Here is a 10,817-nt window from a genome sequence, read left to right as displayed (position 1 = left end):
CAATATAGTGAACAGGGCCAATCCCATGGTGATGATTCTCATGGATTCTAAGTTATGACTTAGATGTAAAAAGCTGAAAAAGAATTATACAAGAAGGAAAACAATGTGACACGAGAGTGGTGAAGCCTTTCCCAGGAAAGCATTGATTATGGGCCCAGGGAAAATGCGGGGTGAAGTCTGCAGTTCCTGGGGGGCTGAGCTCAGGTCACTCAGTGAGACTTGGGACTTGTGACCCCGTTAGTGGAGGCAGCACGAGGCCCTGCCTGCGGCAGAAACACATCTGTACCCCAGACTGTACAGAGTCGCGGCGCTACGATTATTTCCAGAAACACTGAAGGTGAGACAAGGAGCGTGGTGAGATGTCACACAGCCAGCAGTGGTCTCCCCATCATCGACTGTGGGACCTGCACGGTCCCCAGCCGCGATGGCCGGGGGAGGCTCTCACCCCTGAATGCGTGTGGAGGGCTGACTGGCCATGGCAGTGTGTAGCAAGTTGGTCTCATCACCATGGAGATCAAGGAAGGGGAAACAGAAGATTCTCCCTGCATTAGGAAGCAGCAGCTTTAGAGAAATGGAATTTGAGCCAGAGCCCATGACCCACGGAGGACCTCAGTCCACTGCGGAAGAGTTTCTGGGGTCTGCAGCCACCCCGACATGTGCACAATTCTGAGAATCACAAGGAAACCTCCAGTGGGATCACATCCCCATCAGGCCTGTGAACAGAAGTTTCTCAACTTTTTAAGACCAGGGAGCTGGGTCTGGTGGTCTGGAGGCCCCGTGCAGAATGTGGAGAGGGGGAGGCTTGGGGAAGGCAGGGTCACCCTGCGGGACACTACCCTCACCACCCCACCCCTGGTCTCTCAGTACCCCTCCTCCTACACCCCCTCCCCCCACCAATGCTTCAGGGACATGGTGTCAGTACTCAGGGGCCAGGCCTGGTCCTCTCATCGGGGCAATGGTGACACCCCCACACCCACACTGCTGACCCTACTCAGTGTGTGTCTCATGCTTCACACAGAGGATGAAGCAAATCCAGAGTCCTTGCTGATAAACTCCTTCACCCAACCTGACCCAGTCATGAAAAAAGAGAGTTGTCCACACAGCCTGGTGGACAAGGTCATATATTTTGTTCAGGCCTGGACCAGACACCCCCTGTGTTCTCGGTTGTGACATGCGTGTGGCTGCTCAAGTGCAGAGAACATGAGGCCTCTGATCTCTGCAGCTGCAGGCCAGGGTGCCCACCCCTGCTTTGCATGCCCCCAGCTCCCTGCTGTCCAGGGCCCATATCAGGCTGGGCAGGCTCTGGGCAAGAGCTGCCTCAGCCAGGACACAGGCACCATGGAAGCCCCAGCGCAGCTTCTCTGCCTCCTGCTGTTCTGGCTCCCAAGTGAGGGACCCGGGAGGGTGCTGCCCTCAGAGGACACGTTGGGCGATGGATTCCAGCGACCTGGCTCTTTGATCAGCAAGACATTAATGGGAGCTCAGTGATGATCAGACTCCCTGGTTGTGCTGAGAAGACAGTGGTGAGACTAGAGATAATAATGATGACTTGAGTGTTTTATTTCCAATTTCAGGCTCCTCTGGAGAAATAGTCCTGACACATTCTCCAGCCTCACTATCATTGTCTCCAGGAGAAAAGGCCACGATCTCCTGCAAGGCCAGTTAGAATGTTAATAACAATTTACACTGGTACCAGCAGAAACCTGGACAGTCTCCCAGGCTCCTCATCTATTGGGCAAACAGGAGGCCCGATGGCATCCCAGCCCGCTTCAGTGGCAGCGGGTCTGGGACAGACTTCACGCTCACCATCAGAAGCCTGGAGCCTGAGGATGCTGCCACTTACCACTGTCAGCAGTATCAGAGTAGTCCTCCCACACTGACACAGGCCTGAACAAAAACCACACAGGGAGCAGATGTCTGAGGCCTGACAGCCCAGCTGCTCCTCCTGGTGCCCCCTCAGCTGACAGCCTGTGGCAGAAGCAGCAATGCTTTGCAGATGCTGTAAAGTTTGGGTGACGGGGCAAAGAAGCTCCTTGAACCCCTCAGTCTCCACCCCTCAGTGTTAGCAGCACCCACAGCAGAGCCCCTCGGTTTTAGTACACACAGAGAGGCCCGTACCTGGGCGCCTGGCAATGGCATCAGCTGGGCTCATAGAGCACAAAAGCCCCGCCCAGGAGCCCTGCCAGGGTTTATTTCATAGAAATCACACTGGGATGTAAACTCTGACCTTTAAACGTTTAAAGACTGTGAGACTAGGAGACGCAGATGGTGGGGGTGAGCGAGCTTGTTGCTCTGAGAAGCCTGAGCTCACCTGTGGCTGTGATACAGGCTGGCTGCTGGGTGGGCTCAGACCCCTCTATTGGGGTGACGCTATAATGGAAGGGTGTTAGGTGAGGCTGAAGGACTCGGCTGAAGGACTCGGACCCATCGTATCAAGGCCACTGTGTATGTGTATAAGGGGAAGAGGCTCTAACCATAATCACCGAATATAAAAGAAACTGGGTTTTCATTCTGCTGTCATCTACCCCATTCCTGTGGTTATTCTAGCACAGCTTATTAGAAACTTGGTCACCACTCACATTATTTCGTGATCTATGATTTCATAAATCATCCCTTTTTATAAAATGTTAACATAAACACACTATTCTTACTGACATTGAAAATTATACAATGAAAAGTTTTAAAGCACTGTAATGGAACATCCCAAATAAATGGCAATAATTCTTATGGATTCTGACAGCTTTCCTAAGCAGGAGAGTGCGGGGACCTTGACCAGCAAGGACGGAGAGTGGGGGTCCCAGGTCCGGCGAACTAAGGAAGCAGTCATATGCGTGTAGCAGAACAAAGAAAGAGCTCTTTATTGGGTTTTATCTCAGCTTTATACAGGAGGAGAGGGATGCCAGGAAGGGAGAAGGCCAATAGAAATGCAACATGTTTTGGTGGCAGTTGGTCTCACGAGGGGTGAAAGTAGGTGAGAAAAGAAAGAGGAAAAGGAAAAGGTGGGGGCAGGGAGTTCTTCCCACATGCCTTTTGCAACCCGGATGTTTTTCTCTATCCGGACTCCATTTCACCTTTTTATGGCTGCTGACAGACTCCAGATGCTGGCCTCGGTCCCCAACAGGAGAGGAAAAATGAAACTATCTAAAATTTGAATGAAAATCAAAACCAAAGGACAGTATATAACTTGGGAAGGCCAAAGCTTTTATAGAAAGTGTTTGATAAAGGCCCAGGAGGAAATGCCGTGTCCATGGGTAGGTCCTGAGGTTATGTCTGGGCCTGAGCTCAGATCCCCCAACTTGGCTTCTGGGACTTGGGGCCCTGTGAGTGAAAGAGCCCCGGGCCCTGCCTGTGGATGAAACACCCGAGATCCCACAGAATCATGGAGCTACGATTATTTCCACATTATGGAAACTGAGGAAAGAGCCTGATGGGACTGATTGATGTCCCACAAATGGGCAGTGGGAGCTCCCAGGTGAGCTGGCTCAGAACCTGCCATGTCACGGGTCACTATGGGTGTGGGAAACTCAGTGTAAGAGATGCAAAGTGTTACTCAACTGGACACCTCTCAGATCATACCAATTTTAATGACACCCAGTAAGAAGTATACAGATACTGCGATGAAATTGCAATGAAACTGACCTGTTAGGTAATAACTATCAGGCTCTACATTTTTTAATTCTACTTACTTAAAATTAGAAACTTGAGTCTTCAGCGGCTGTATATATTACATGGCGAAGAGTCCAATGCTATTAGATAGGACAGCACAGATGTGACATTTGCATTATCAAAGAAAATTCAATTTTCCAGTAAGTAACAAATGAAAGGATTTGGTTTTCATGCTGCCTAGAGCAGACACTACCTGTGTGACTGGGTTGTGACGTGCGGGTGGCTGCTCAAGTGCAGAGAACATGAGGCCTCTGCAGCTAGAGGCCCCTGTGCCCACTCCTGCTTTGCATGCCCCAGCCCCCTGCTGCCCAGGGCACATATCAGGCTGGGCAGGCTCTGGGCAAGAGCTGCCTCAGTCAGGACACAGGCACCATGGAAGCCCCAGCGCAGTTTCTCTGCCTCCTGCTGCTCTGGCTCCCAGGTGAGGGACCCGAGAGGGTGCTGCCCTCAGAGGACACTTTGGGTGGTGGATTCCCGGGACCTGGCTCATTGCACAGTGAGACAATAATGGGAGCTCAGTGCTGATCAGCCTTCCTGTTTGTGCTGGGGAGACAGTGGTGAGGACAGAAATTACAAGTGTGACTTACTTGTTTTGTTTTCTGCTTAAGGTTCCTCTGGAGAAATTGTCCTGACACAGTCTCGAGCCTCCCTATCATTGTCTCCAGGAGAAAAGGCCACGATCTCCTGCAGGGTCAGTCATAGTGTTGGCAGCAGTTACATGGCCTGTTACCTGAGCAGGCTCCCAGGATCCTCATCAAATATGCAAACAGCAGGCTCTATGGCATCCCAGCCTGCTTCAGCAGCAGCAGGTCTGGGACAGATTTCAGGCTCACCACCAGCAGCCTGGGCCTGACGATGCTGCCAGTGATTCCTGTCAGTGGTTGACTTCACCCTCCATAGTGACACAGGCCTGAACAAAAGCCACCAGGGAGCTGACGTGTGGCCTGGGAGCCTGCACTGCTCCTTGTGGTGCTGTAGCTGCTGGAACTCTTCTCGGACACAATCGCCTTGAAGACTTCAAGGTCTAGAAGGAGCATGAGGGTTCTCGATAGCACAACTCTCTCCTCATTCTATCACAGAGACCTAATCACGACTCTGCCGATTTAGTGATAACAGACATGATCACAATGGAGTTAGCTGGTGATGAGATCTGGTAGGAACAACACAGGACACAGTTAAAGCCAAGACTTTCTTGGTAAACAATATTTTGGAGCATAAATAGGTTCCCATAACAAAAGTAAGGATTCCTATAATACCTCCTCCACAGAAAGAGTCTCCCTTTCTTTCTGCTTTTGGCTCCCCAGAGAAAACATAGGTGGATGAGCCCCAAATCCATAGGTTAGAAGAGAGCTCACTCTTGGGGGTTTGTACTCTGGAGTTTTGGACAAACTGACAGTGGCGAGTGTCCACCCTCAGTACCCCACAGCAGTCTCCTGCCCTCAGATTCCTCCCTGTCACACCTGGGAACCCCCTTAGCCCTGACATCACTGATGTCATTACTGTCCCACAAGTACCTTTCCCTGAAGGTCCCTCAGATCATTACATGGTGAGTGGCCTTCTCAGACTGGCGTCTTCCAGCAGAATGAAGATTCCCGCGCGTCCTTCATGGGCTGTGAGCTCATTTCCTGTGAGTGCTGAGGAATGTGCTGTGTCCTGGGTCTGTCAGGATGAGCCATCTTGACATATTCTCCGGAGGACAATATCTGGGCACCCTCTGTCCCAACTTCCTAGTCCACTTCCCTCCCCTTCCCTGCCGATGATTCCCTGAGACAGTGGGTGGCCATGCTGGCCTCAGAGCGCTGACTGAGAATTGATATTCACGTTTCAGGATGCTGCAAGCCTCTGTGTGACGCGGCTCTGAGGAAGGAAAGAGGATTCCTGAAATCCCAAACACTGGGGTTACCTTCAGACCAATACCTGTGGACAACAACGGTATCTTATGAGACTGATTTTCTTTCTTTTTTCGGAAGATGGGGATTTAAACCTACTGGGAGAGGACAGAGGGACGTGAAGACAGCAGGCAACTAGCCAAACAAATACAAATTGTTTACAGTTACCTGTGGCTGAGTGTGAAAGGTGATGAGGTCGGGGTGTCAGTGTGAACCCAGGGAGAAACTGAGCGGCGCCACTGGATTCCCGAGGACCTGTGTGGGCTCCTGGGTCTGTCCTCACTGCAAAGTTCACAGGAAAGCAATCCCGACAGGTCATATTATCAAATACTCGGCATCATCAGAGAATTAGCGACCTTCCTATATAAGTAACCTAGGTCCTGTTAGCCACAAATGGAGAGACCGTGTGCAGTTATTTAGACAAGACAAGCTCAGAGTTGGCAGGTGAGGGATCACGCAATCCACTTGCAGGGAAGCGCGCCCCCTGCTGGAATTCCTCAGTTCTCACGCGGAACAGCAGGTGTAATCTAAAAAGGTATCAGTGAGGGGAAAGTCCTCTGTGTGTCCCTAGCCTTGAGTAAAGCATTTTTTGGCTGATGCAGTTTGTAGGCTGTAGTCTACAGCACGCACAGAATCACTCTGTTCACCCCAACTCTGACTCTGTATATGAGATGCAAGGTGTCCTCAGCTGCACTGTCTCTCCAGTATACAAATTGACTGAGACCAAATAAGAAGTACATGTATACTGGGATAAAATTCAGGTAAAAATCACCTGTTAAATAATAAATGTACAGGGTAAAAATTTAATTCTACTTACTTAAAAATTAGAGACCTTTTTCGTCGATGCCCCATAAACATTTTGTATGGTTAATAGCCTAATGTTACCATAATGGATGGCACAAAGTGACATTTGCATGTTCAGAGCAAGTTCTAATTTCCAGAGGGTCAAATGTTACACCTGGTAACCCAAGGTTTACAGGTCACATGCAAACCTCACATTTGCTTGTTCTGGATGTCTCCCTACTGGGGCATCTGTGGGGCATCCCTGGGCTCCCAAGAAGGAGGCATGAAGCTGGGCTGACAGATATAGACCGTGAGCCCTCTGCTTCCCGCCCCGGCCGGCCATTCTCACTCTGCTCCCTCCTGCCCAAGCCTTATCCCAAACAGGCACTTTGGCGTCTCACCCAGCCGATCCAGCACCTGGTCCTTCACTGTGACGAATTTCCAGTCTGAATTGCAGTCACAGGTTAGTCTTTGTTCCCACCTAGATTTCATGTATATTGAGGAAAGGACTCATTTTAATGCCCTACAGAGACTTCCCTGGGAATACTCTGTAGTTGTCTCACCTTCTGAAAAAAAGGTAAAATCTACCAGGCAAGAATATCTAAGATGCCCCATCAAGTATCTGCAAGACCTGTATCCCAGATCGGCCACTAGAGGGCAGATCCCACAGTAGAGGAGACTCAGGCTGAGGCAGGCCAGGGGGGCTGTCCAGGTATCACAGGGGGGTCCCTCGGGTTGGATGGATCTTTGGAGATAGGACAGGACCATGGGGATCCCTGTGTGCTGCTGGGTGTAAGCAAACCTTCCCTGTGATAGAAAGCTAAGCCCTACCCGCTGCCAGGATGTGTCCCGTGGCTTTAACACGACCTGAGAATCCAACATTTCTTCGCATCTCTCTAACCCTTCCCTTTACTTCAACTTCACTGAGTAGAAGACTCAGAGGAGAACTGTGTCCTGAAAGATACTGTGAATAAAATTAACTCTCCGTAGGAGTCAGAGATCCTGGAGAATCACGGCACAGACCAGGTGGGGTGTGAGCACCTGGACGAACAAGACTACCCAGGAGTTTGTACCCCATCACCCACACAGCCACCCTGATATCCTCAGGACACCCCTGCTTTTCCGTACTTTGTCTCAGTTACTCTTTGCAGCCTGGATCTCAAATACCAGGTTCCCATAGTCATGGACCAATAGTGCTATTTTGCTCATCACAAATTCCGAGAGATCCATCCTAATGGAAGGGATTTCAGGTCAGTTAGTCTGAAGTGTTTGGGTCACCATGGACACGGCAGGCAACATATATCTAGCATATTGGGGAAAGACTTTGTTAAGAGTATGGAGCTCTGTCTGGTGAGACAGAGGATCCAGGCAGGAGGGGACTGTGTGAAGGGCAGGACACTGCAGCAACCTGCTCTCAGAACATCCTCTCTTCAGGGAAATGGTTTCAGTCAACACACTGCGGGCTACGATCTGGTCCTGCTCATCTGTGCGATGGTGACTGTCCCTAAACCAAATCGTTATTTGTGTGTTTATGATCTCACAAAAATGAAGGATATCGGAGGAACTCAGGGAAGGTCACCTAAGAGCAGTGCAAAGGGGTGACAGGAAGATCATTGCTGATAAATTCCTCAATCCAACCCACCCAGTCATGCACTAAGGGAGATGCGCAGTCATATTGTGAAACAAAGTGAGACTGGACAAAACCCATTTCTTTTCCTCAGACCTGGAACAGACACCCCCTGTGTGACTGTCTTGTAATGTGCAAGTGATTGCTCAAGCGCAAAGAACTTGAGGACTCTGGCCTCTGCAGCTGGAGGCCAGGGTGCCCACCCCTGCTTTGCATGCCCCAGCCCCCAGCTGCCCAGGGCCCATATCAGGCTGGGCAGGCTCTGGGCAAGAGCTGCCTCAGCCGGGACACAGGCACCATGGAAGCCCCAGCGCAGCTTCTCTGCCTCCTGCTGCTCTGGCTCCCAGGTGAGGGATCCGGAGGGTGCTGCCCTCAGAGGACACGTTGGGTGGTGGATTCCTGGGCCCTGGCTCATTGCTCAGTGAGACAGTAATGGGAGCTCAGTGGTGATCAGCCTTCCTGGCTGTTCTGAGAAGACAGTGGTGGGAGTAAAGATCATAATAGTGACTTATGTGTTTTATTTCCAATTTCAGGCTCCTCTGGAGAAATTGTCCTGACACAGTCTCCAGCCTCACTATCATTGTCTCTAGGAGAAAAGGCCACGATCTCCTGCAGGGCCAGTCAGAGTGTTAGCAGTTACATGGCCTGGTACCAGCAGAAACCTGGGCAGGCTCCCAGGCTCCTCATCTATAAGGCAAACAACAGGCCCAATGGCATCCCAGCCCGCTTCAGCGGCAGCGGGTCTGGGACAGACTTCACCCTCACCATCAGCAGCCTGGAGCCTGAGGATGCCGCCACTTACTACTGTTTGCAGCATAATAGTTGGCCTCCCACAGTGACACAGGCCTGAACAAAAACCGCCCAGGGAGCAGATGTCTGAGGCCCGGCAGCCCAACTGCTTGTCGGGGCCCCATCTGCTTATAGCTGTCTCAGAAACAACAATGCCCTGAGGTTTCTGCAAATTTTTTTACCAGAGGCTAGAGGCTCTTGAAACCCTCAGTCCCCGCCTGACTCCAGCAGCGCCCACAGGCAGAGCCAGCGCTGATTTAACACCCAGAGATATGACACCTGGCGCCAGGCTCATGGATCCGTCAGGCTCGTACAGCAGGGGAGAAGCCACTGTAGAGAATCTCAGCAGGGTTTTTACTTTCACTATGTGCAATTGGTGTCTAAGCTACAATAATTCAAAATCTCGAGAGTGTGGGATTAGGTGGAGCATATGGTAGAAAAGGGGGTTCTTTTTGTCCCCCCAGAAATCAGAGCACTTCTGTTGCTGAGAGACAGACTGCCTTACTGCCGGGCCTCAGGCCTTTCTGTTCCGTCCATGAAGCCCGAGGGCAGGAGCTGATGTTACAGCTGCTGCAGCACCTCCCAGGGGACCCCCGGCCCCCCCAAAGCTCTGTGTCTGCCTCCATGAGTCCCTGGGGCACGGTTGCTCCTCCTTTCCTGACTGAGTCTCCTGGAGCCCAACAAGGACCCACTGCACAGTTCTGCAGGGTCAAGAAGTAGGGAACGCGCTTCCTGTGTGGCGGGGAGGGCTGGACAGGGCAGGGACGCGGCCACTGTTCCCATAGAAAGGAAACTTGCAGAGGGAGCACACTGCAGACCCCAGACCTCACCGGTCAGTGCCCCGCTGCCAGCAGCCCTGGGCACAGTGAGCAACAGCAGTGGGAACACCGTAAACAGAACATTGGGAATTGCATGAAATAGAGGGTGATCATGGGACACTCGGATGAAACACTTTCTTCACAGAGAAAGAAATGAGATGTGCACATCATTTCACCTCAATGTGAAAACACTTTGCTGCTCAACATTTGCTCTGAATGGTCGTGATCACCATCGTCACTGATAGGTCATTGGTCCAGCTGTGAACCGGCAGGCGGGCTGTAGCCGGCCTCACTGAGAGGTGATTGTTCAAGATGTCAGTTATCCGGTTTATTTGGAGTTGGGGGCGGTGTTCACTACAACTAAAAATTTATCTTCATCACTGATGTCATTTAATAAAATTTTACTTGAAGCCCTGTGAAGAGACACACTCAGATTTACTTTCTAATTCACACAAAATTAAATCAGCAACCTTTTTCAAAATAACAAAAGATGAACATGTATTTGCCATTTAAATGATACATATATTTTGACTGTTAAATGGATTTTGGAAACATGAGGAATGACGAAAATGAATAATATGTCCAAGCTGTGTGAACCAAAGGACGACAACATCACTGAGCCCACCATAAAGAGAAAATTTGGAATTGCCTGAAATGTGCAGTAATCAGATCAAAAGACTTTCTTTAAAGGAAAACAAATGTGGAACTTGCATTATTTTACCTCACTGTGAAAATGTCTCGGTGTCCAATGTTTGCTCACAATCATCATCATTATCATCGTCATGGTCACGACAAACTGGCACAAACACAGAAGAGCAGGTCCTCTCCAGACATACTAAATGACAACCTGCTCTTCAAAATAATGACGGGTGATCGATAATGGTGGTGAACATAAGGTTCAAGTAGATATAAACCTGGGCAGGTTCCCAGACTCCTCATCTATGGTGCATCCAACAAGCCCGATGGCATCCCAGCCCGCTTTAGTGGCAGCGGGTCTGGGACAGACTTCACGCTCACCATCAGCAGCCTGGAGCCTGAGGATGCTGCCACTTACTACTGTTTGCAGAAAGACAATGGCAACCACAGTGACACAGGCCTGAACAAAACCACCCAGGGAGCAGATGCCTGAGGCCTGACAGCCCAGCTGCTCCTCCTGGTGCCCCCTCAGCTGAGAGCCTGTGCAAAGGCTGCAATGCTCTGCAGATGGCTGTGAAGTTATGGTGAAGGGCAAGGAGGCTCCTTGGA

General features: G+C 50.7%; 1 protein-coding gene and 1 gene segment (V, D, J or C); both read left to right on the top strand.

Annotated features, from left to right (window-relative positions):
* The window catches only part of LOC101620088 (basement membrane-specific heparan sulfate proteoglycan core protein-like), a 12,466-nt gene extending 10,575 nt beyond the window's left edge, over positions 1-1,891 (top strand). The window contains 1 exon segment of the mRNA XM_012727330.1: positions 1,563-1,891. Coding sequence (XP_012582784.1) covers positions 1,563-1,891 — 329 coding nt within the window.
* Positions 1,892-4,034: 2,143 nt separating this feature from the next.
* The window catches only part of LOC101619154, a 45,674-nt gene continuing 38,891 nt past the window's right edge, over positions 4,035-10,817 (top strand). Inside the window, 1 exon segment of the V gene segment in view lies at positions 4,035-4,087. Within this exon segment, the coding sequence occupies positions 4,039-4,087 (49 nt within the window).

This window comes from Condylura cristata, unplaced genomic scaffold (genome assembly GCF_000260355.1).
Source record: "Condylura cristata isolate star-nosed mole 26May11 unplaced genomic scaffold, ConCri1.0 scaffold00020, whole genome shotgun sequence".
NCBI classification, from domain to species: Eukaryota; Metazoa; Chordata; class Mammalia; order Eulipotyphla; family Talpidae; genus Condylura; species Condylura cristata.
Note: the sequence above shows the minus strand (reverse complement) of the source record. Positions and strands in the feature narration are given on the sequence as shown.